Source organism: Temnothorax americanus, unplaced genomic scaffold (assembly GCF_048541705.1).
Source record: "Temnothorax americanus isolate GAGA-0224 unplaced genomic scaffold, ASM4854170v1 Scaffold29, whole genome shotgun sequence".
Classification (NCBI taxonomy): Eukaryota; Metazoa; Arthropoda; class Insecta; order Hymenoptera; family Formicidae; genus Temnothorax; species Temnothorax americanus.
The window spans coordinates 2,828,011-2,855,325 of NW_027509432.1; the positions used below are offsets into that span (position 1 = coordinate 2,828,011).

At 29.2% G+C, this 27,315-nt stretch overlaps 1 protein-coding gene across 2 annotated transcripts in view; it reads right to left on the reverse strand.

The window, feature by feature from the left end:
- Positions 1-27,315, reverse strand: part of LOC143899871 (uncharacterized) — a 60,019-nt gene that overhangs the window by 26,495 nt on the left and 6,209 nt on the right. Inside the window, exons 2-3 of one of the 2 annotated variants that reach the window (XM_077410593.1) lie at positions 19,041-19,145; positions 5,591-9,039 (exon numbers count right to left, since the gene is read on the reverse strand). In XM_077410593.1, the coding sequence (XP_077266719.1) occupies positions 5,591-7,659 (2,069 nt within the window). In that variant the 5' untranslated portion in view covers positions 7,660-9,039; positions 19,041-19,145. The remainder of the gene's footprint in view (positions 1-5,590; positions 9,040-19,040; positions 19,146-27,315) is intronic. The other variant, XM_077410594.1, reaches the window with a different exon arrangement.

Sequence of the window (27,315 nt, forward strand, 5' to 3'; positions counted from 1 at the left end):
CGAGCGAGAATCCGACGGATCTATAGACGATCTATAGGCCTATAGATTCTGTTAGCCGTCTATGGCATTCTAATCTAGTTAATTTTGCTTCTGCTATGCAAACGACTGTGTAAACGTGACATAAGAAAGTATGAATTATCGAAGATAATAGATCTAAAAAAAGAATACCGCAAAATAATACAGAATACTGTAGAATTGAACTCAAATTTTATCTACGAAATTTTCGATTTATTTATTAAATCATTATATATGTGGATATAATAAATAATAATAGAACAAAATAAATGAGATAGTAATCAAAGATATTTTGATAAACGTGAAATATTCTTGATATTTCCCTCGTCTATCGCAGATTATTTTTATCATTCTTATTTGATAAGCTACGATAAGAAGCGGTGCACTTGTTTACGACGTCGTCGATCGAACATTTAATTCCAATAACGAGCGTGTCTTTTACTGTGAAATCTTAAATATAATTAACATTAAAATAATAAAACGATAATCCTTTCCAAACATAAAAGTGTACAGTTATAAACAATTCCATATCAATAATATCAACATATTTTTATATTTTAAAACATGTTTTGCAAGAGATAAATTATCCATTATTTCTATTAATATTTTATGTATGTATAAAAAAGTTATTAATTATTTTTATTAATTTATATACATTTATTTATTTTTGATATAAATGTCTTTTGTGACATTGCAATTTGCTTTATAAAAAAATATTATTTTACGGTAATAATAAATTCAGAATAAATAAATAAAAAATAAAAAATATGTCTTATATTTTTATTATATATCTTCTTATTTCTTCTTATATATTTTTGTTGTATATTTGTATATTATGTATTATATTTATAGTTACATATTATGTATATAATAATAATGACATAAAATGTGTAATGTCTGGCATAATATTGATCTTCCTATTATCTTACTCTAATACTTTTCTACGTAGGATAATGGAAAGAATCGATTTACTCCAAGAGAAAGAGAAACTTTATATGGTTCCATTTAAGAAAGTGCGGTTACAAGTGCATCAATATTGTTCGAAAAAATAGAATTATAGAGAGAATGGTAGATTATATTAATAATAAATAGTGAGAAATTTTCCTTCATTTTTTCTATTTTTACTTAGAAAAAAGCTATAACTCTCGGCTCTCAGTTACAAAGAATTACTCTGTACATATACTATATGTCAAACTTTAAAATGTATTCTAATAAGCATAATGCTTCTCACATTCACTTACACACTAAATAGATAATTAAATAAATATATTAGTAAAAATTTTTTATATTTTTTATGTCACTTTTATAATAAATATATAATAGAATAAAAATGTATAATAAAATTATGTTTTAATTGAAAGGCAAATTAATTTTGAGAGAGAACAATTTAAAGTATAGAAAGTTGATGCGTTCTGGAAGATAAAATCACAAATTTCTTTACTCGCTAATTTTATTCATAATATACAATAAATGTTTAAATTTTATTGTTTTATATAGAATATTGGTCACGATATGTGCAACTGGTATATCTAGTTTCGCGGATACGATAATCCAGTTTATCCTTGCGTGCAGCAATTACATAACTATGTATTTCTAATGGACGATCGACCCCAGCGTTATACATTTCACATGTGTGTATACATATATGTGTGAATATATATGTATGTATTTTTTATGCTTTTAGTGTGTTTATTTTAGCTACAAAAAATTTGCAGAAGCTGCAAAATACATGGCTGTCTTTTCCGCTGGCTATTTATGTTAGTTTTGTTTTATTTAATTTGTCTTTATTATTTCGTTTTAGTCTATTAAAGAAAAATTTTAATATTAATGTAAAAAAAGTGATTCTAATATAAAATTAACTATACTTATCTGAAAAATTCTAATGTCACAAAAATGTCCATAATATAAAACAATTAGATTCTAATAAAATTTATATTCATCAAAAAATTTATAATTATCCCAAAGATCGTTACAATCATTTTTCATAGCACTGCATAACATGCGTAAAATGTATTTCTTTCTTGATTCAGCAATTTTACGTTGGTTTCTGATTGTTACTGAATGAAATCGCGCGATAAGGATTAATAGAATTCGTTAGTGAGAAATTAAACAACTGACAAGGTTTTATGATTCAATCATTTTCGATTCATATATTTTGCTTTTTTTTCCTATAAGTATTAAAAAATTAGCAATTTATGTTTCTAGCACAAATATAATATACAACATATTTTTTCTTTTTATTTTACGATCACAATGCTCGTTAAAAATATGATTGATCGACCGTGAAACGTGAATACGCGATAGGAAGTTATTTTTAATTCTATAAAATCAAATTAAAAAGAAGAATATATATATAAGTTAGTTATAATAATTCTAATTTTTTTTTAATATTCTGGTACACGTATATTTAATATATAGTACGTTTTATTTTCAAGATTAATATAATAATGACGCATGTAAATTGCATTACAGCGAAAAATATGACTGTGCTGAACTACATGATATGTAACAATCGTTATAGTTATCTTCGTAACAATTTAATTTGTGTGCGTATGTGTGCTTGTGTATGCGTGCATGCGTGTGTGCGTACGTGTATATCTATACCTATGTAACGTTAAATAAAGCAAACAGAAGCAAAATAATCGCGATGATAAAGGAAAATATAATAGCAATTAAAAATTTATTTACCTTATTTTATCTTGTGTAATTTTATATAAGTATTACTTAGTAAATAAAAATAAAATAAAATTTGCAATGACGGTTTTTAATAAGATTAAAAAATCTAATAACTCTAAAGAATCAGATCTTTACAAGTAGAATTTTATCTCGGAATCTTACAGACAACTTTCACATTTCAATCGGTTGTAATTATCTCCTAAATTGTTAAGTCGACAAGATGGTAGCGATTCGATAGAGTATGCACTCTTCTCATTTCGGATCAGTATTGTTTCCTTCGATTGAGATCGAGATCATTTCCGATCCCACAACGTCAATTCCCGAGAAAGCGTGGGAATTTTTTTCCATTTGTTCTTTCCAGACATCCTAAATCGGCGACATAGCCTTCCTCCGTCCTTAACCATCTTTTTTAGCTCAAATATTTAAAATGTATCTCGCTTTTATGCTATCTCTTTCTTCTCTTCTGACAAAACGGCCTTTTGAAGAAATTTCAAAGCCATGAGAATAAGCAACAGCATATATTTTTTACAGTGTTAAAGTATAGCGCGGATAAATTTAAAGACGTTATTTTATCAGACTATTACATTCAATATATCTATTTTACATTAATAATTTTTAAATAATGTTTGAGAGAAAACAGAATAGATTGTATAATTATTATATCCACTATTGTCTTTCATGTTTCTCAACAATTTTTTCAAAAGTTGCAAGCATTTCTTAAAAGTAGAATCATATTTCTGTAATAAAATTATGTCACATTAATGTATGTGTAATAACACTTTGTTAGTGTGTGTCAGAAAACTCCAACTATTTTTTTATAAAATAAAAATTTGTATATAAATATAATATTATTTTATTAGGTTTTATGTTTTTTAATTTGACAACATTAGTGATAACATAACTATAATTGTTAATAATTAATTAATTAATTAGATGGTCAATTATAGTGTGGATTTACAAACATCGATGAACAAATAAATAAATAGACATATTAAAGTTGACAAATGTTAATGAAGTTGACAAATTTAATGATGATTTAAATATTAATTAACTTATAATTTAATTATATGTTGCATTACAAATATGTAGAATTAATGTCTGCGTTTAATTTTTGAAATGCATTATCATTATTTAATGCAAGCAGCATTCCGAGAATTAGCCGCAAGGTGACACGAGATGACGAGAAACGCTAACGTAACATACGATGAATGGACACATGCTGATGACGCATTTCCCTCTGTAATTCACCATGATCTAATGCGCTTTATGGTTTCTCATGCGTAAATACAATAATGAATTTTACATAAAAAATGGAAGAAAATGTAATAACTTCTATTCCTTCAGAAAAGCCTGAAATTGATTCTGCAGCGAAAATATTGATGCAAATATCAAATAATATTACAGTTTTCTATATTTCGCATATTATAATTATATTTAATTTTAAGCGGATTTTATCTAAACAAAATTTTAATTTGCGCTTAAGAAAGAAGAATGTACAAAATGTTCTATTTTATTTGTATCGATTAATAATATATTTTTCTATAAATTTTTGTCAGCAAAACATCGATTTTTTATGACTTCCATAACATCGTTAATTTAAGATCCTAATATAACAAAATCTGCTTCTCTCATTGTCAAATTATTCAAAAAAATACATTGTGTTAACTATCTCAATCTGAAGTTTAACTCGAGAAAAGTAACGTATAACAAAAGTGAAATAAAAATTCTTGCATGCCTATTGACTATTATAGTACTAGAAAAATCTCATAGCATTTTTGTTTAATCAGTTCAATTAGGTTCGCATTTTGTTTAAGTTTTATCAAATACAGATACGCAATTCTGTGTGCAGTCTTTGATAATTACGTGTCATCACGGAAATAGGGCGCCATCGTAACTGCAATCATTGCGCTTCCGCCATTGCTGTATAATCACGTTCATAATGCACTGAAGCGACCTTCACATCTCACGAAATATATATACATATAACAGCATTAATAAGAGAAGTCTTTCAACTTTATAAAGAAATTCTTAAGTTTAGATTTCAGTACTAAGAATAGAATTTGGAGCAGTTACGAAATCTAGCTAAAGATAAAAAAAAGTATTTATCAAAGGAAGAGTCATGAAAATTTGATAAACCGGAGTCTTTCTATTGGTCTACTTTTCCGACGGTAATGTCTCCAAAAGTATTGTTGAAATAACGAAGCGAGAATTATTCCGGGTAGAACAATGATGTGGGATGTGGGATCGAATACACCCAACAACAACCTTTATATGCGTTCTCTACCACGCGATTATAACGAAACGTAATTCCATCGTTCCACGAAGGTGCCATGGAACATCGTGCACCTGTACCAACAACATTCCCGATGTACGTGTGTGCGTACACGTAAACAGATACATACACGCACGCCGAGATTACGTATGTTCGTTCCGACTGTCATCGGTATAATTACGTTTGCAAACGGCAAACGCACTCGTGCATGCGCCGCCGACTCGCATCCCGCAACGCCTAAAGCGTCACTCACATCGAAGAAGAGAAGATTACAAAGAATTTATTAAAAATTATACTTTGGACAAATCATATAAATAGACAAAGATCCGAGAATTGACAGACGAGATTAATAAGTTTAAATCTTACAATAGTGGAGAGAATTTTATTACAAATTTAGAAAATTAAAAATTCTATACGTATAATTAAATCAATAGTTAAAAATAAAAAAATATGTATAAAACATGAAGGTGAAGACATAATGTAATATGTGTTTCTTATACGCATTTTTCACAAAATATAGGTAATTTATAAAATCTCTTTTTTATATGACTGTTAGCATTTTTATAATATTTATCATATGATATCCAATAAAGATATTTGTTCAACTTCATCAATTTTGTTACTTACTTTAATGTCGTCTTTCTCAGTTCTCCAATCGTCGGATTATAGTCCCGGTCCTCTCCGCTAATTCTTGCCACTCCTTCGTCAACGTTTACCCCATACCCGTTCACCACTAAGTCCACCAAGTCCGTGAAATCGTCGTGTTTCCTCATGGTCGACGGCGTTACCTCGCTTTTCTTAGATTTTTCAATGGTGGGCGTTACGTCGCTATTAGCCTGTTCGCGACTGCCATTACCTCGTTGGAGAAACCTCCGACGGAAATTATTGTAGACGGTATCGGCGTCCGGTGAATCGCCGATACGGACTCGCGCATGGCTGGGACTCAAGTGATGGCCGCTGTAGCCCAGGTCCATCTGCAAATCCACCACCAGCAGCAACGTGAACACGATGGCGAGCGCGCTCAGAAATAGCACAAATTTGTCGCGAATGCGGATAGGCTTGATGTTTAGCCTCATTTTGGAACTTTTATGAGGTCTCTTGCCGATTGATCTTTGTCTCTTCTCACTTTTCACTAATTTCCGCTCAATTAATGGTAACTCCGATTTATCCAATTGATCTATAACAACGGAGGATTTCTGGATCAATCGTTGGTTATTTAAAACTTTAAGATTAGCGACTATCTTCGACGTGGACGAATTGTTGGTGTATTTCTTGGTGGATGAATTTTTTGTAACTTTTTCGAGGTTTTTTATCTTATTAAGTGGGTTTTTCAAGATGTTCCTTTTTTCGGGATCTTCTTTAGAATGTACTATTAATGGCAATCGTGGATCTGCAGGATTATGAAATTCGTAATTTATAAGATTAAAAGAATTTTGTGAATCTCTTTGAATTAATTGTTGATGATATGGAGCGTGAAAATGATCAATTATCTTCCAGGTAAGCAACTTATTAATATCTACTTTAGTATCTTGAGGTGTCGTCGAGGTTTCTCCAGAATCTCTTATCTTAATGATTGGTTCCTTCAACGTTTCTTCGGGCTCCTGCACTTTGATGATTCGACATTTCAAGCTTTCATCAAACTCTTTAGTTACTGAATTCTTCGGGTTCTTCTTAGAATCTTTATCAAAATTCGGACATTCTGACACACTTTCAACGGATCCTGCGACGGAGTCGGCTAATGAAACTTTTTCGGAGCTGTCTATTAGCTGTTCGGAACAAGGTGAAATCTTGAAGATCTCAATATGCTCCTCGAGTGGTTTCGCGATCGACTGACGTTCCGCATAGCGATTTGAAACTATAAGTTTACATGTCACGACCGAATCGTATTTATCGGCTGACCCGCTGTTATCGGATCCCGTTGACTCTTGACCCGACCAATCCTCCTCCGGCGGAGGCGATCGCTTCACTTTACAGACACTATTATTTCCTTTTCGCACTTTCTTCTCAGACCTTTGAATAGCTTGCTGAGCGTCTTTCGAAAGATAGCGTCTGTGAATGATAGATGATTGATAAGAGCGATTTATTGAATCACTTCTAACTTGTTTAAGTCTTGAAGAAGATATGAATGCTGCTTGATTATCAACAGTTAAACATGTGTTCTTTTTCGTTGAAGGTTTGTCCTGGGTGCTCGTCAGTTGCGATAGCTTATCTTCCTTCTTTGAAGTAATATCTTCTTTATTTGGAGAACACAGCTTTTTTGTCAAAGGTAAACTATTCTGGACAATGTTTTTCGTTAATTGCGATAACACATTTTCTTCAGGAATGTCTTTATCTTTTTCTGGTAAAAAATCTTGGTTAGCTGAAAAAATGACTTTCCTAGCAGGAGAATAAGAATCTTTCGTCAACGAAAAATTTTCTCGAATGCCCCTATCTATTAATTGTGAAACTACAGGAATGTCTTTCTCTTTCTCAGCTAAAAAAATAAGATCTTTCGTTAATAAAGAATCATCTTGGACGATTCTTTTCGTTAATCGTAATTGTGGATCATTAGGAATGTCTTTTCGTGACAACAAGGAACTTTTGTCTGTTGCTTGTAAACTTTTCTCAAAATCTTTCTCTACTAAGCATACGTTTTCTTCAAAGATGCTTTTCGACAATTCTAAGTTCTTTTGAATATCTTTTTTCGTCAATTGCATTAGTGGATCAATCGAAGAATTCCTTTTTGTTAATAGCAAATTGTCATCCACACTTTTATGTATTAAATGTGAACTCTTTTCAGCATTACTTCTTGTCAGCGAATCTCCCTCTTGAACGTCCTTCTTTAAAAATAATTTAGTTTCTCCAATGCTTTTTGTAGTCAATTGGAAGCTCTCATTAGCTTTAGTCTTCTTCGATGACGAAAAATCTTTTTCAATGCCTTTTTGGGTCAATTGTTTTTCAAGATCTGTCTTCGTCGAATACTCTTCAACATTCTTCTTTGGCAACAGAAGACTTTTATTAATGTCTCTACTGGTCCCCTCTTTCTTCAATAAAGAACTGCTATGATTATCTCTTTTCACTAATGTTGCATTCTCTTGATCGTGTGTTTTGGCTAGTTCTTCCTCTTTGGCTAATAATTCTTCTTTTTGAATATTCTTTTTTACCAATAATAGACTATCCTTAATATCTTTCTTCAGCAATCGTGGACTCTCCTGTATGTCCTTCACCACTACTGGACTCTGACGATTTCTATTAGTTTTCCTTTGAACATTCTTTTTTAAAAACAATGGAGTCTCCTTAATATTTTCCTTTAAATTACTTCTTATATCTTCTTCCTTTTCCAATATTAAACTCTGCTGATCGTTTGTATTGTCCAATAATGCTTTCTCTAGAATATTTTTTCTCGATAACAAAGAATCTTCCCGCACATCCCTCCTCAAACTTGGATTCCGCTGGGTATTTTTCTTCAACAACGATTGACCTTCTTTAATAGTCTTCAGCAATCTGTCGCATCTCTCGCCTACATTTTCCCTTAACACTTTCTTCAAGAAATTCTCCGCTCTCCGAAATCTCCCAACATGATTTTCTCTTAACTGATCGTCGATCACGTTCGTTAATTCAAAGGATCCGTCTATTACGCCCTTTCTAAAGTTCTCTGACACCTCGTCGTCATTGTTCTCATTTTCAGACCTAAATCTCCCACTTTTCGATCTAGATCCTTCGAATTTCAATTTCGTTCTAAATCTTTCGTGCGACTCTCCACAATCGTATCCGCTATCTGTGTATATCGGGCGGCCGGCAGTTGCTATCTCGTTGCTGCAACTTGCACTTTCGAAACATCTCCCGTCGGCCAGAGCTCGAGATGATCCCTCGGGACGATCCAACGTTGCGACGCGTCGCCGGCGTTTTGCGCGCACAGATTTTTAAAAACAGATCACTCGAGGCACTTTTACCGTGCTTTAAGCACTCACGAAAATATGCCGAAGAACTTTATCACTTATATTATATAAATAATTAAACAGTCGATTAAGGAATTAACTGAATCTCGAGAAAAATGCGTGACACCGCGACACTCTGCGTTCTCACCGTCGCATCGCCTGAAACAAAGAAGAGAAAAATACCATTACTATATGGAAAATTATATAAAAATTAATACGTAGTTCGACAAAAAAACCTAAAAATAATTATTTCCTTATAAATCTTTAATATTCAATACGATTTTTTAAATTGAGAAATGTTCCATCATGTCAATTTTAACATTTAAGATTAAAAATATAAGCTTTTAAATGAGATAAAACTTTTCAATATATCATCAGCTGTAGTATAAGTACATTAAAATAAAGTACATAAAAAATTTTTTTTACAACTTATCGTCAAATTGTTCAAAGTTGTAACAAAATAGAACATTTTGAATGTCGAAATCTCTTTAATTATGCAAAATATTTTGTTGCGTATTTAACGAAATGTATTTAAACTATTTCATTAAAAAGTTTTAAACTGCCTCTTTTGTTCTTTTTTAGGAAAGATCAAGACAATATCTTGTCATTTAAAAGGCCTCAACAAACTATAAAATCTGGCAAACAAAATTTCCTCACTTATAATATATCTTTAATATAGTTTTAGATAAACCTTGTAACACTCTATGTGAGACACTCTATATGCAATTTTTTATCAAAAAAAAAAAGAAAAAATTTGTGGTGTAACTAAAATTTTTTATATTACGATTACGCATGCCAATGCATTGCGTTGCGTTGCATTGCGATGCATCGTCGTGGTGTATTATGTGATGCGTGGCATGTAATTCAAGCCGATAATGAGACCGGCCAGCGTTATTTTTACGACAACGCGCAGCGGCATCCGCCGCTTTTATATCATTCTATCGTTACTGTCATATATATTGTACACGTGCCATTTTGATATTTATATTGCACTATAGTGTGTGCACGAAATTGAATATGCAAATGGCATAGCGTGACGTATAACCATGCTGTAATCACTTGTTTTTTTCTGTTTATTATTTAGAGTGGTACAATCATATATCATCTGAATCATCTGAATCATCTAGCTATATCTAACAAGGTTATTAAATTTGCAAAGAAAGAGTGATAGTTGTATTAATTATCGTACCGTAATTTCTATAATTATTTTATATTATGACATAAGATTATTTAATCATTTTTATAGGTAAACACTATTTCTACGGTATTTTGTCGATAAATGCTATTATTATATATGCATTAATAAAATGAATAATATAACAAGTCCGAGATTTAAACATTTTATTTGATAATACTGATAACATTGGGTCGCGCGTTCTCGCATTTGTCAGTGGAATTCCAATTCTTCTAATTGCTAATTAATTAGCGAACATTAATGAGAGGCAAAAGGGCCGGAAAACCGCAAATACCACCGAGGGATCGTGTGTTATTTCGAAAACGCGATCACGTCTTCCATATAGACGAATGGGCGAATGGTTTTACGAATCCCGCGAGCACTTTTCTTCCCGCGCGCGGAGGAACATCAATGGTCGTATATAAGTATATATATAGTATCTTTATTATATCGAAATCGCGGGACACGCAGAATTTCAATGGCACCTTCAATTCCGATGCAACAACCGGCCGGCTTTTACATCGACTTTTACAGCGAGACCTCGGCTTGCATTACACGATGTAAGTACCTGTTCAGCAGATTCCGGCGAAACGGTCGTCCAAAGATTGCCAATCGCATCGATAAATATTACCGATTTAAAGATGACTAGCTATTTTCTAGAACGATCCCATCATTTTCGATTATCTCACAATGTCGTTTTTACTAAAAATCATCGTGCATCATCTTTGTGGATAATATTTATATATATATAAATAAGATTTATTATATTTTAATATATTTTTTTTAACGTACGCGTATTTATGACAATTTTGTTTTCATTTTTGCTTAATCACGTTCAGCTCAAGCAATCCTTCTGTATTACTTTAACGGGAAACCTTATGATTTTTAATTGATTATTATAATTTTGTTTTTTCATCTCAGTATAATTTTGCAAATCTTGATCCCTGATTGCATGTATTACAATATCCACTCTAATTGGTATCGATGTCTCCTCGAGGAGACTAAAAGTGCAGTGATAAAAGAATTCGCACGCAAAAATAGCACATTATGGCTTTTTATCGTCCGCGAGGGGGTTTTGTGTTGCCGGGTCAAGGTGCGCTCTTTAAGAGAAGGGTGAAAGCGGGTGGATATCAACTGTGAAATAGAGTGACGGTAATGGGGCTGCGCGTTGCGAGAGTGGCCATTACAGTTATCGCGAAGTCGCGTCATAAAGACGACGGTGCAAGCTATTATATATACATGTACATGCTTTTGCACGCGCGCGCGTATGTGTGTGTGTTACATATGCAACATGCACATACGATATATAAATAAGGGAAAAAGAGCGTTGTATCGAAGCAGCTGCATAATTCAATATCTCTACAGTCGCTATGCTCCGAGACGAAATCTCGAGGTCGCGCGTGCATTTCCGCGATTATCAGTTTTCACCCTTTTACCTCTTAGGGTCGGTTGTTCTAACCTGTTGGTAAACTAACTAACAGTTAAATCATATATATCTCTTTATTTATCTTTTACATTAGACAAAGATAGACATATGATTTAACTATTAGTTAGCTTACCAACAGGTTGGAACAACCGGCCCTTAAAGTTGTAAATAATACGGTTCTATTTAGTATATATATTTATTATACAATCTCGTTTTTAAACCCTAAGCTAGATATCTCCGCAACTATATGTATAAAGAAAATACTATCCAGACAAAACATTAAATAATCATTTTTTGCAGTTAAATGACAGGGACATATAATATTTTTACATAAAAAGATTTTACCTTTAAACCGAAAGATTTAATATTGTTTCAAGCTCAATCTCATTGTTTTTAAAACGCTTTAAAATTGTTTTTGCCTCTATCAAAAAGAATAAATTGCAAGAATGCACAATCATCAAAATATAAATACAAGAAACAAGTTATTATTATGTAAATTAAATAGAATTTAGTATCAAAAATATTTGGTGGTGATTTACTCTCTCTCTCTCGATACGTTTTTCTATACATATAACAAAATTTTACTATTCCAAATATAAAATCACGAATAAGCTATAAATAAATGATGAGAGTTTAATTAAAAATTTCAATTTTTCTCATTTTATTTTTTTAATAAACTCATGTTTTCCAATATCACGATATTCCGATGAAGCACGAATCATTCACAACCTATTTCTGCACTTTGTCTTAGCTTACGTCACTGCGGATCGCGACAATATTTTTGCATTTTATCATACGTTTATTTTCCGCACGATAAGGTTTCGAAAGTGCAATAGTCAGCGCGAATCTTGCCGGAAATGGAGACACTTTTATTTTGCATGTTATTCATATATACATCTCTGAATACAGATATGAGTTATATAAATTATATTATTTCTGATTATACATTCGTTTTTCATACACATTTGTTTTACAATTTAATTATTACAAAGTGATATATCATATCTTTCATAATGTAAATTTTAACAAGTTAAAATTTGTAATGTAATATTAAAATTTTAATTTTTATTATACTGTTAAAAAAGATCGTTTCACAGTTAAAAAAAACAGAGAAATTAGTTCTCAGCAAATAACATGAAAATGTTTAGATATGACATACATAAAAATATCTTACGTTTTATATAATATTGCGTTAAATATAATAAAACTTATAAGGAATAAAAAAAGACCGTATTGTTATATAAATATATACAAGACATAATCTATTTATCTTTACCACCAGAAATATCTCCATTCTTTTTAAGATTAGAACAGAAGATGTGAGAAGATTATTCAGTTCAAGAGACTACGTATTATCGGCAATACATCCTCCTTAAGATCATTTCTTTTTCTAAATATTGAGATCATCGACTTTTTCATTATATAACTTATCTTCTTTTATAAAATGTTACAGTCAGCATTATATGATGAATTTAATGACCTATAAGCTAAGTTAATATAATCTTCGAATTAGATATTCCTCAATAACACGGGATAATGAAATATTTTTATTCTTTGAGTACTATATAAAAGAGTACTATATACTACAGAGTACAATATAAAAGAAAATATATCATATGATGTAAAAAAAGTATTAATAATCTTAAAATCTAGAAAAAAATAAATAAATTTGTAGAATATTGTTATTAAATATTTTACTCTAACATACATTTTATTAATTTTTATTAAAAATATTAAAAATAATTAATAAAAAACATGCATAAATTTACAAATGCATATAATGCACAATATATTAATGCGCGAATTTTCTGCGTTAAAAAAGAGAAAATCAAATAGAAACAGAGGCACTAAAAGAAGTGGTTTTTAAGAGGAACTCGATTATATATATGCCAACTTCGCAAAATTCCTTTCCCTCTCCCTCTGTCTTCTCCCTCGAATCCTCAGCTAGACTGCATGACTCTCTCACGTTTATTGAATCTCACACGGAATTTGTTTCGCAAGCAAAAAGTGGAAACCTCTGAATGCAATTTGCAACGGGCATAACGAGCTTGCCAGTGGCACGTGCCATTTTATGCTATAAAAAAGATTATTGGTGTTTAAGAAAAAGAAATGTCGATTTTACGTGAAAGAAAGAAATAAAAGATATCTGCCAATAATACTAAATACTTATTAATAATAATTTATTTATTATTATTTGTGATTGTTTTTATTCTAAACATTCTATAATAGCATCAAGTTCATAATTTCTGAAAACTTAGATTTAAGACAAAATTGCTTCGACAAATTGTATTTTTCAATTTATTAAATAATCTATCGTTCTATGAAATTGCCGAAATTCTACGTGCAAATCAACTGATTTGTCTATAAAGCACCACAATCGAGATATATCCAAAAAGATAGCTATAAAGTAAGAGAAAAAATTATGTAAAGATGTCAACAATAAAAAGATTAAATTAAAAATAAGATACGACTAGTTTATAAGAAAGAATTTTGCCAAGCGTTAATTATACGTCAAAATTTCTTATCATATGCTTATTATAATAGTCACAGAATTAGAATAAAGCAGGGAAGTAAAGAAGGGAAGTGAAGAGGAAAGGATTAAGACGATTGGAATTTATATTCATTCTCGCATACACAACAACTATACACACGTCGACGCCGTAACCGTGTAAGAGCGAAAGCGTTATCTTCCAGAGAGCGAAAATTGCAATAAACCTGCAATTTAGAGCCAGTACAGTAGTCTCTCGTTAACGCCATTTGATTGCGTCGAACAAAAGATCCTTGTTTAAGGATTATAATATGCACTTGGGATCATGAAGTCTAATATTCGTTAAATATACTTTTTAAAATTAAAATAAAATATTAATTTTTAAAAATATTAACTTAAAATATATTAATTTGTAGAAAATTTTTTAAAAAATAGAGAAAGAAAGAGAAAGAAAAAGGGATTTAAGTTGGCTAACAGATATAGTAAAATTGGAACACATTATTTAAATATCAGATCATATATCTGAATAAAAAGAATGTCAAATCTATGACTTGTGAAAGCATTTCAACCAACTAGTTTCTACTAAACCAGACGAATTAATCGTATCGATAGTTAAATTCGTGTTAGTGAAAGTGCAAATCGTTATTTTTTGAAAACATGTTTCGCCAATCACGCTAATTTTTTCAAAGTTGAGAGCGAGAGAAACGAGGAAATCGGGAGAATGGATGATGGAAGTAGAAATGCATTTGCACGTTCTTGCAGTCGCCTTCTTTTGCTTCGGTTTCTAGCCAGTTATCGCTTTCTTCCGTGAAACCTGTCGGCTGAATCTTTTCGCAAGACAAGTCACAGCGCGAAACGACATTCAATATTTACGCTCACTGATTTTCCTATATATAATAGAGGCCTTCCTATAAGAGACCGGCGGGGCCCCAAGGCCCCGAGATTCCCGTGAAGACGTTAGGCTATATTTATTTCTAACTACGTTTCTTATTCGCATCTTAAGAATAAAACACACAAGCTTTAAAAAAATTAAATAAATATTATTATTATTATTATTATTATTATATGATTATTATTGTATTATAAATATATTCCATATCTAACTTGTCTATATATCTTATTTATGTATTTGTATCTTTAAAGGTATTCTGTTTTTAAAAATAAGTTATAATTGATTTTGCATTGTGTAAAATGTCTACACGATGATTTCTTGCTTTTCTTGTCTACATTATGTAATTCAATCCATTTATTAATTTGTGCATTCTAATAAAATATTAAAAAATATTAATTTAGTTTATAATATATTAATATTAATTCGCGCATAAAAAAATTTCTTTGATATATAATATCATGTATTGCAGTGTCAAAGTAATCGAAACGCCGCGTTTCTTGCAAAAACGCGAAACGAAATCGACGGTGCAAAGCATTGTTGCGCGCCGGTGAAATCGTCTTCGCGAACGCACGTCCTCGAGATGCACAACGGCGAAGACTAGATGCAGCCGGTGTGCGCGCATACGGCTGGATGGATAATGCGTTCTTATGCGCGAACACGTGTGTGCATCGCGCGGATTATGCAAGAGGCCAGGCCTCGTGCCGGGTCGCTGAGCGTTCAAGATGCATGTTAAGACGCGCGTGTTAGTCAGCCACGACGCAACCGATTACAATTGGTATAATCTTAGACGGCATACAAAAATAGTTTTACACGACTTGAAAGAATATTAAATGTATATTATAATTAATATAATCATATTATTTTTGAGTAATATAATATATTTATATTTATATAAAATGTGTGCAGAATGTTTCTTAATTCTATAATACAACGCTCAAAATAAATAATATTTGAAATTCTTAGTTTACAAATCAAGTGATGTTATACAAATCATTAATTTTTATGACCCAAACTTTTTGATTGTACAATTTTAGAAAGAAAAAATTTTTTCAAGTAAAAGTTGCTTACTCTTTAGAATTCGATTATATTATTTTTTAAAGTTTGTTTTCGTATTGCAAAGTTTTAGAAATCCAATTGTGGCACAGTGTTAAAAAAACTTCCTTATAACAAAAAATAATCCCTTGAATTTTGTATTTTTAATATATGTATAAGGAAGATGAGTGACAGTTGGAACAATTTTAACACTTTACTTTTTGTAGCTTTTGTTTTTCAAAATTTTATAACAACAAGTGGGATTTATTTTTTATTGTATTCATAAGTAATTTAAATATTTTTTAAATATTGTATAACTTTGTTAATAAATAAGAATCTAATAAAGAAACTAATTTTGTTCTAACTCTTCCTTATACCGAGGAGACTTGGGATAAAATAATAGAAATAATTGTGCTGTGATTTTTATTGTATTTATTTTTTTAACTAAATAAATAAAATAACTGGGACTAATAACGTCCTAACTCTCTTTCATTTGTCTTCTTTAAATTAAAACGTTTGTCTTTTAGGTTAAAGATTAAAGTCAGATATTTTTTGTATTGCAAGGTTAAGAACTACATATTAGAAAGTGTTGAATAAGATTCTTCTGAAATGTAATCATCAAAAGAGATATCAAGAACATTAAATAGAAAGATAATTACTTTCAAAAGTAAAAAATGATTTTACCTACTTTGAATTAACTGAATTCTTTACAATAATGCAATTAACAAAGTTTTCTTACATCTCACATTGACGATCATCAGGTGTATTTTGGTCATCAGGTGTAGTCAAAAATATACTACCGCAACTGTTACAAAGAAAAAACTCTGTCCCAACTCTCCCCCGCGGTGCCAACTCTCCCTCATCTCCCCTATGTTAATCTCAAATCGGAATGTGCATTTTGCAAGTTTTACTTTTCACGGTAAAGAAAGAAAAATAAAACGCGAGAAAAAGAATATCTCGCAATACTTGCTTCACGTATGCCACGGGGCAAAGGATAGAAAGGGATTAGGATTTATCTTTGGTTTTGCGTTGAAGGAGGAAAGGAGAAAGGATAAATGTGAAAATGTACATATTAATCCTATAAGAGTGCCTGTGGCGGTTTCATTGAAATGTCGTTGTATATGTGAGTAGCAAAACAGCATTTGACTTAAATTCCAAATATTTTGACGTCATTTAATAAAATTAGTCACATCTCTCTCTCTCTTTTTCTCTCTCTTTTCCTTTCTTTAATAATACTTTCGAACTCTTAAAGAAAATAGACAGTTGAAAAAAGTGAAAAGCAAAGGATTATCACGCAATTACAATTAATGTTTCGCGATCAATTATTCGAAAAGAATTTGCATTAATAAAAAGGAATCAATATATAAAAATAGTAACAATAAAAATAATTTTCTTTTATAAACAGGAATAGAAAACAAATAAACTGGTAGTGTAGAAAAATTGCTTGAAAAATTTCATAATTGAATTTTTATCGTGCAATCTTTCTGGTGATTAAAAAGTTGTATCGACATAGAAAAAATATCAATAAAAATTGCGTTGTGCAAATAAATAAGCTCGATATTACATTATTGAGAACTTTAATTTCTAGTTATATATAACGGAAGTGGTTCTTTTGTTCTGCTCAAGAAATTCCAATTGCAAAAAAAAAATTTGCTACGAAGTAATAAACCAATGAGTTTGGAAGTTATAATATATATAATATGTTATTTTTAATCGCTAACTGTAGAAATTTTTGGAAGTTTTTTGCATATATGCTATAATTAATTTGTTTCGGAATTTATTAATTTCTTTTTATTTTCGGATTCTACACGAAAAGGTAAATTTATATGAACAGAGTTAAGAAACGTAACAAATGAAGAATATTGCAATTCTCGGAATGTCACAAAAATTGTGAAATAAATTATTAATTTTGTTGATATGCTATTAAATAATAAATTTAGATTTATTATTTATTCTTTTATATGATGTATAAAAGATATGTATAATTTCTTTAATTTTACCGATTAGTTCTATTACTACATAACTAATTTATTTCCATTTATTGTCGTAGAAAATATGTCTGATTATTATTAATTTCATTCTAACATATAAAAAAGTAAGTTTTTAAATCTCAAAAGACTTTCATACAACACATTTTCTATTTAATTACAAAAACGCGAGAAAAAGGCTCTCGTCTTAAGGACTTTCTTAGAAGAGCTTCTCAACAACATTTCACTACTGACGAGATGCACGTTATATCCCCTTTCTGCGAAGAAGAAGAGACCGCGGATTTCATGTTTGTCTTTTTTCAAAATCAAGATATGATCTTGACAACCTCGACATGAAATGATCTTTTAAATAAAATCGAAAGCGCCAGTTTTACAATCTGTGGAGAACGGAAATAAGACAAAAAAATATAGAATATCAACTTTTGCGATGCCAAATGATAAAATTGCAATAAAGCAAAAAAATTGTTAAATAATATAATACAATTTAAATAAAATAATTATTAAAGAATATATTACATAAGTGATATATAATATACATAAATATATATAGAGTATTAGAAAATAGTTAAAACCGAATTCTTCCGTCATTGAACAATACATTGAAAATATTTTTTTATTGCAAAAGAAGTTCTGACTTCCATTAATATCAATAATTAGAATCTATTTTAAACAATTTGTAATTCACAACAACGTGTTTCATTTTATAGCTTTTGTCAATGTCGATTAATATCAACATTAATTCAATTGATTTTTCCTCCCTTTCTTTCAAAGAATCAATTAAATCAAACTCAATTAAATCAACGTTGAAAGCGATCATTATTGGAATCGTGGAGCAATAACTGAATAGAAGCAAGATAGATATAAACGTTACTTATTGTTAGACAGATATCGAAAAAAATTGTACAGGCGTGTTGAATATTTCATGTGACAAATTCGTATTCTTCCTCGACTTTTAAAGAACAAAAATGGAGTATAAAAGAATATTTCTGTTAAAAGTAAAACTTAAAAAAGTATGTAAGTTATAAAAATATGATATGTTAAATCGATAGTACATACACTAGAGCATATCTTTTATTAACGCCATTAGTCGTGAATCACAGTGAATTATAATAAATAAGCAAATAATATAAATACAAAACAAAGCTTAGTAAACAACTCACCGACTTCTCTCGACGATCTGTTTTCCATGACTAGTTCAGCCGCGTCGTCGTTACATGTTAATTCGGAGTTAATTCACACCGATTAATTGTACGTGTACTAATCATCTGCAAAACAAGACCACGCTTGTGAATAAATACGCAACAACACCCAGTAAACGGTCATTCATTTCATTTAGCACAAACCATAAGCATATAAATGGGTAAACAAAACTATTATAAGCACAAATATCTCCTTACAGTTGTTACATCAATTTATTTATATCTGTACCTAGCTATATATATATATATATATATATATATATATAAAGTATATCTTATCAATGCAAAGAAAAATTCATTACTGTGTCATTACCATAAATACTGATAGCATTATCAGTGGCCTTGCGGAATAAAACAGTCGCATGACAAACAAAGCGAGCAGGATAACAAGAGCGAGGATGTCTCAAGTTAATTATTTCAAACAAACGCGTAACATGATGCACATAATGATAATATAAAGATAATATTCATAGAGATAATTTTTGTGGGTGCAAACGGTAATGGTATCGATTAATCATCGTCGATCTGAATCACTAGGTGGACTGTGCATCCATCATGCAAGAGTGTTTAATTTTGACCGCCATGTTGCGACAATATCCATCAACATGTCGTCGGTTGGTTAGGTTGGCACTGATAAGAGAACTCGACAAAATGCGATAAAAGATATTTCACACTATTTTACGGTAATTGGTTAGTTTGCATGTCTTGAAAAAAATGTAAAAAATTTTGATCAAGTTAAATTGTAAATAAAAATTACTTAAAAAAATACAAATTTTTATTTTATTTTATCTTATTTATGTTTTTCTTTTACTTTTTTTTTGTTTTTTATTATTTATTATTATTTATTTTATTTAATTATTTTATGTTATATTAATTATTATAATTAAAATTTATACATATCTCAATTTATATTTAAAATAATTTTAAAATTTTTAATTGTCTAAAAAAGCTATTTTTGAAAGATCTTTTCAATTAAGTCTTAAAGCTAAAAAATTTAGAATTTTATCATAAAATTTTTATAAGTCTAAAATATCGATTTCTTTCATATTTTACTGGTATAAACTGTTAAATATTTCAGACTTAGCAAATTCCTTTGTACAGCAATCTCCAACAACAAGCTACTCTACGTGTCTTAAATTTGATCCATTCTCAGTATTTCATTTCAACAGCAGTTGCATAATACCGAACATGCATAATCGCTTCGCATTAGCAAGGGGCTACAAATGCTAGCAATTATACGGTTGATCAACACTGAAAACTACTATTGAATATCTGACAAAAAAATTAGTAACAAAACAACCCTTGTCAGAAAGATCGTTTCCCTTTTGAGAGAAGGAAAAGCTTTTTAGTTAATTTTTAATTTTACGTTTTTGGTAAATATATTTTTGAATGTTATTTCTTTTTCTTAATTCAATTCATCATTTATAAAATATAAATTTATTTATTTATTCATATCTAAAAATTTTTGCTTGGCTCCATCAACAGCTTTAATATTCAATGTAATATTCAGAATTTATTTATTAAATTACACATATACATATACAGGGAAAAAATAATATAATTTATATAATTTACTTAACCTTATTTAGATTACACACACACACACACACACACACATATATGGTCTGTGGAACCTAATAAAAATTTCAAGTTGCATTCTTAAAAATTTCTTCTTCTTTAAACGTTTGAATTTTACAATTTAACAAACAAACTTGAAGTTTGATTTTACAATCGTATTCTATCATATTTATTCTTCTGAAAAAAATTGTTAAAAAATATAAATTTTTACCAGTTATAATTAAAAATATTTGAATGTATCTGAAAAATCTATATTACAAAAAAAATTAAAATTACATAAAGTGTAAAAATTAAGTATAAAAATCACATATTAAATGTAAAACTGATATATAATATATGTATAAAATAGAGATGTGTACATTTCCGTAATAAATCACGCGATTTTTATGCTTTATATAATTTTATATACTTTTTACGATGCAGTGTATGGTCCACGTGTACAAAAATATAATATATAGTTCCAAGGTTTATATCATTACCGAGCTGCTATAATCAATCAAATCAATAATTATAAAATAATGCAAAACGTATATCATATCGTGTGTACATATTTTACTGTCATATCCCGTAGAATCATCTCATTTATAAGACGTGACACAGCGATAGAAATCGGCGTGCATTTAATCGCGCGTTTTACGGTCGGTGCATTTAACAGGGAGGTACGCAATTAAACACGCCGATGCAATTAACCGAGATGAATGCGGTAAATGTATCATAAAAGAAACATCTCGTTATTTGCATAAGAAGCTCGAGCAAATTTCAGTTTTCGCATTTGTATCAACTTTCCCATGCTAATATACATACATATTTACTCCGTTGTGCATTAATTTTCTTTCATAAAAAAAATACATTTTTTTCTCTCTCATCTATATATTTCTCTCTCCCCCCCCATACATAGTAATAATATAAAAATATAATATATTTAATACAATAATATTTAATGAATATACTATATATACCAACGTATATATTATACAATGTTATACGTTATTAAATTTACGTCTTTTTAAAACAACAGAATTTTCATTCAATTTTCCAATGATACGCTCTTCTCTGTCTCAATGTAAATTGACTGTTTTATATACACAACAAAAAATTTATAGAAACCTGAATGCATTTCTCGCGTTACGCTCTCATTCACTCGTCGAAGAGATTCGATGGTTGATCTTTTTGTCTATTAACTTTTAATATCACAGCATGATGTTACTTTTATTAGATCGAATCATTTATCTTGTTAAGTTTTAATGAGATCCGTCACACTTTCAAAATTTTGTTCAAGTTGACATTTCAATTGCTCTGATATTTCTAAAATAATGCATTTACAATATCTTTTGCATTATTTAACATTGTCTTTATTCTATTTATATTTATCACAAAAAATTTCTTAGTTTAAAAATAGAGATTTTAATCGTATTATATTATATAAAAAAATTTTGTAAATTTCAAGTTTCACATAAATTTTTCAATTAAAATAATTTATTTTGAATACGCAATCTTACATAGCAAATCATTAAGAAAATTTACGGTATTACTAGAATATCTTAAGATAATCTCGCACAACTAGCAAAACAAAATAACGCGTTACTTAATGTACTTAGCAGTTGTTACGAAATCGCCGTGCATTGTTTTACACGAAAAATATTGTGGATTTTGCGCGAATTCACGTAATTATAAAACGAGCGTTCAATAGGTTTATATTTCCTGCGTTTGATAAACAAACGACGAGCTACGTTTATTTGAGGCAAGAGTAACATTTGGTGCTAGTCCGCCAATTATCATGCAAATATTAATAATACAAACATTAATGTCGAATCAAACGATGTTTTGCTCCCTCCAATGCATCTTGCAAGAAAACAAACATTTATCTATTTATCGTTATTCTAAACATTTTCATTTATTTATCAAAACTATAACTTTTTATCTTTTGTATTTCAATTGTATTTTAATATCTTATTTTTTTTAAACACATATTTTTTAAACTCTTGTTGACTTCTAGAAAACTTTTTTTTTGTTTACTCATAATAAAAAACGCAAGTTGATATAATAAGTATCATAGATAAAATTTATAATGTAAGTAATTTTGAATATACGCATATACAGTAGGATGTCTTATTTTAAACAGTTCAAGCGAATATCTCGAAAGCTGAGCCTGCAGGCAGGCAAAAATGTTTCAGACAAAAGTTGTATGATCTGAAAGGGAACAAATAATAGTAAAATCAATTAAAAAAAAAAAAAAATATTCGAATTTTCAAGATCTGACATAAAAGTTAATGTTATTTTTTTTAAATCAAATTATAGAAATTTTTAAAAATAATATATGATTTCCTATAGTTATTGCTTGTCGGGATGCTTAGTTTTCGAAATATTCGGCTATTTAAAATAGAATACTCTGTATACAATAAATTTCTATGTTTCCTCTGTGTGTGCGTATGTGTCACAAATATGCATTACATTCTTTTTTTCATACAAGTGAATAAACGGAAAAAAAATCTTGGAAATCAACAAGAGTCAAGACGAATCAATTTCTCGGCGGAATGAAAATACAGAGCTTTCAACTGGATTGACTTTTATCAACTTTCTGAGGGATCGACTAGAAGGATTAGAATCATGGAAGATGGATGAATTTGAAATTCGAGTCGCTAATTCGAGTATTTGCATGATTTTATTCTCCTTTCTTTCAAGGACTATCTATTCATCTAGAAAAGCTTATTTGTGGTGACAATAAAAAGAAGAAAACGAATCTATTTGAGAAAACTATAGTTTTAAGATTAAAATATATTAATAATAAATAACATATTAATAAAATATATTAAAATGTTAAAAATTATTACATGCAATGTTATATTTGTAACTTTCTTATATTAATGATCGGAATATTTTCGAAGACAATTCTATATATATATCTTTTATATAAATTCGAAATGCATTAAACTGTGAAACTTTGCATAAAGATAAAATTTTTCCATTGAAATTTGTGACTATTTCGATATCTCAATCTCTTAAGTCGCTATAGAGTCTTTTTTCTTGGTTATCCGAGAGAACAACTGGTGCCCTTGGATATATCATAGCAAAAGTGATAAAGCAAAGATAACACGACGCTGAAAAACGAGAGATATGTTGCTAGAAACCGGGAAACAAAATAAAGTGATGATAACACGACTAAGGAATGAAAGATTGTTAGTATGCTGCAGTGCAAGCATTTAAAAAATATCGTTGGAAAGATTTTTATCGGAACTCTGTTGCATAAAGGAAAGAAAAACAAACAATAATTTTATGAATTTTTTTCTTAAGATAATGCTTATAAAAGTAATAATATCATATAATACAATATCTATCAATACAATATATATATATATATATATATATATATATATTTAAATGGGATATCTTATATATATAAACTTTTTAGAGACGCTCTCAAATATCTGGAAAGAATTTTTATTTTGTATTGTAGATATTATAAAAATTAAAACAAAAATTGATAAATTATTACTATAATTGCCATTGTTTATCGTTATTTCGTTGATCATTTATAAACTTTTTTAAGATTTTAGTTTATAATGTGTCTGATACGTATTTATAAAAATACTCATGTATGTGCATATCATCCCAGTTTCAATTTGGCTGGTTCATCTCATATAGTCAAGATAATTAATTCAATTTAAAGTTGCTAAAGTTGCTGGGGCTTGCAAGTTCTCTTAATAAATTTATAATTTTTGTAATTTTGCCAGCAATTATAATTTCCTTACATTGAACATACCGTTTACAAAAAAGAAAAATAAATAGAGAAAAAGAAAAATAATCTACATCTTTTTTAATACGTATGTAACATGTTAAAAATTAGTTATTTAAAATTAAAACGTATTAAAAATGAATTATAATTTTCTTAGAATAAATATAACAAATACTTTTTAAACAGGCTTTAAAGCTTTCCACCCAAAGTAATATTCTTCTCCGAAACAAAAGAATAAGAGAGATTCTGATTTCCACTCGACGAAACCCAATCTACTAATTGGCGCTATGTTGACCTTTCGACACCTCTGAGACCATTTGATAAACAAATTGCAACGCAAAGGATGATTGAATCGATGAAGATGATGATTATCGAGTCGAATAAATGCATATTGTCATTTCAATTGTTTATGAATAATTTATCTATTGTTTGTAGCTTCAAAGAACCTTCAAAACGTCTTTGTGAATTGTAAAGTAAATTTATGTTAACGATGTTTACGAATTGCAGGAAGATGATAATTGAACGACAAACAGCTTCAAAAAGAATCCGATAAAATGAAGTGGTAAAACTTCGTCAAAATATTCAGGCAAATTTAAAAAAATAAAATTAATGTATGTGTAAATATACGTATGTTAATAACAAATATTTTGATATTATAGTTTATATAATTTATACATTTTTTGTTTATATAAGTCTTCACATGTACATAATCTTATTATGTACATGCACATTCCATATACGCATATATGTATAGTATGCATGAAATTAGAAAATTATTTTAATATTTTATATATTAATATATATATATATATTTGACATTTCTTTTTTAAATAAAATTATTTTTTAAATTAATGAATTTTTATCATTCTGTATATAAAAATAGAGATTCTTTTGTATTATATTTTAATTTATCTTTTTATAGAGGAAAGTCTCCTATTATGAGATAGGCTCCTAATATGCGATAGAGAGGTTTCTGCTAAACTAACAGGTTCTATTTGTTGGTTTCATCATAAACTTATTGCCCTTAAAGTAAAACCTATCTAGTGAAAAATTCATTATTCGATTGTACATGCACTCGTCTACTACAGTTTTCAATTCCGTACATAAACTTCCGGTAATCACGCAAAATAGATGTGGTATCTCATAATAGGAGACTTTCCTCTATATAATACTGAGAACATCAAGACAAAATACGAAATTTTACACTTTACAAAATATTTCACACTTCCTCCTATTTCATATACCGAAATAGGTATTTTACGATAAAAAGAAAATGGAATATATCGTAAAATGCTCACTTTTTTATAATTTTACAATATCTGAATAATTTTACATATAAAATAACGAGAATTGATTTATGTAAAAAAAATTGCACTTTAAAAGGAATGTTCCATGAAAAAAGAATGCAAATTTACTTTGACATAGACTGTCATAAGAATATGTAATATTCATTCACATCATTGTCTTAAAATTAAAATTTTTTTGATTTAAAAGATTATTCAATATACTCGTTGTTACTTATAAAGTCTATCGTTATTAATTATTACATGGCAGTGTCTAGCTCTTATACTTTTCATTAAATTTTCAGCATGTAATATATGAATAATTACTCCTATATTCTTGTTAGTTTGAAACACAGTTTCCAGCATAGACCAAGGTTTTTATCTAGAATAACATGCTCAAAACAATGATTTATATTATAAAATTTATCACATTATTCTAATTTCGAAAAACATTCGTCTCCGTTTATGTTTATCGCTTTTCAATGTGTCTTATGAATATAGTTTCAAATTAAATTATGTTAACAATCTAACAATTAATAATTTCAACTGTGTGTTACGACTTTACGATAATATAAAAGTATATTTAATATTCCATCAAACTATATATAAAAATCATTAAGTGTAACAAGGAAAGTGGGCTTTGAAAGTCAAACATGCGGTGAGTTGACACTACGTAATACTTAATTAACAATTTATTTTGAGCCAGCGATGCAGTGATAAATAAGTAAATAAATAAATAATAGATAAATAAATTAAATAATCTCAAGCTCTTCGACGAGCATAAGGTGAGTTAAAAATTTGAATATTCAAAGATAGTATAATTTTCAAGAGAAAAATTCCGCCAATATTCTAGTCTACAAAATATTCAGACTAGAACATTGAGAAAATGTAAATTGAGACTAATCGGCGAAGAGAAGTGAAATCCACTCACTAAACTAAGTCCGGAGAACATAAGATTGACAAACTAAAGTCTTAAGAAAGACAACGGAAACTCACAATGTGAGATGATTTTTAAGCGGCAATGATTTATATAATCGCGAGACAATGAAAGAACAGACCTGGTTCCAAATATCAACTGGTTCGTCCGGTTGTCAACCGTTGACTGACTGTAAGTCTCCGTTTGAATCTTAAAACCTATAATACTTTTTCTTGTTACTCGTTAATTTTAATATCAAAAATCTTTTATCTATTAACTAATCATTTATTTATATAAAAATATTTTATTTCAATAATAATATCATAATATGTAAATAATCGACTACGCTCTTGTGTGATCTATAAATGCATCATCAGTAAAAAAATATCCACCCATAATAAAAATAAAAATTGTTAAAAATACAAAATACAAACAACAAATACAACAAAATTTTTTCAATTGTCTTGTTCTATCTATACTTAGAAAACATGTGTTTTCGTCTTGGTTAGAATCATCCTTGCGTAGGTAGAAAAGAGAAGGTATTATTATTGCGCAAGAAATTATAATTAAGTTACGTTATTTCTTACAATGCAAATTTTTAATTCACGTCTCGCAAGACAAGAGATGTGAAACGAGAAAAACCGGAAAATTGCATCTGTGTTGCGGAAGAGGATAGAAGAAGAACGAAGAACACAAATTTTACACCCAATGGAAATCGCCGTGTAA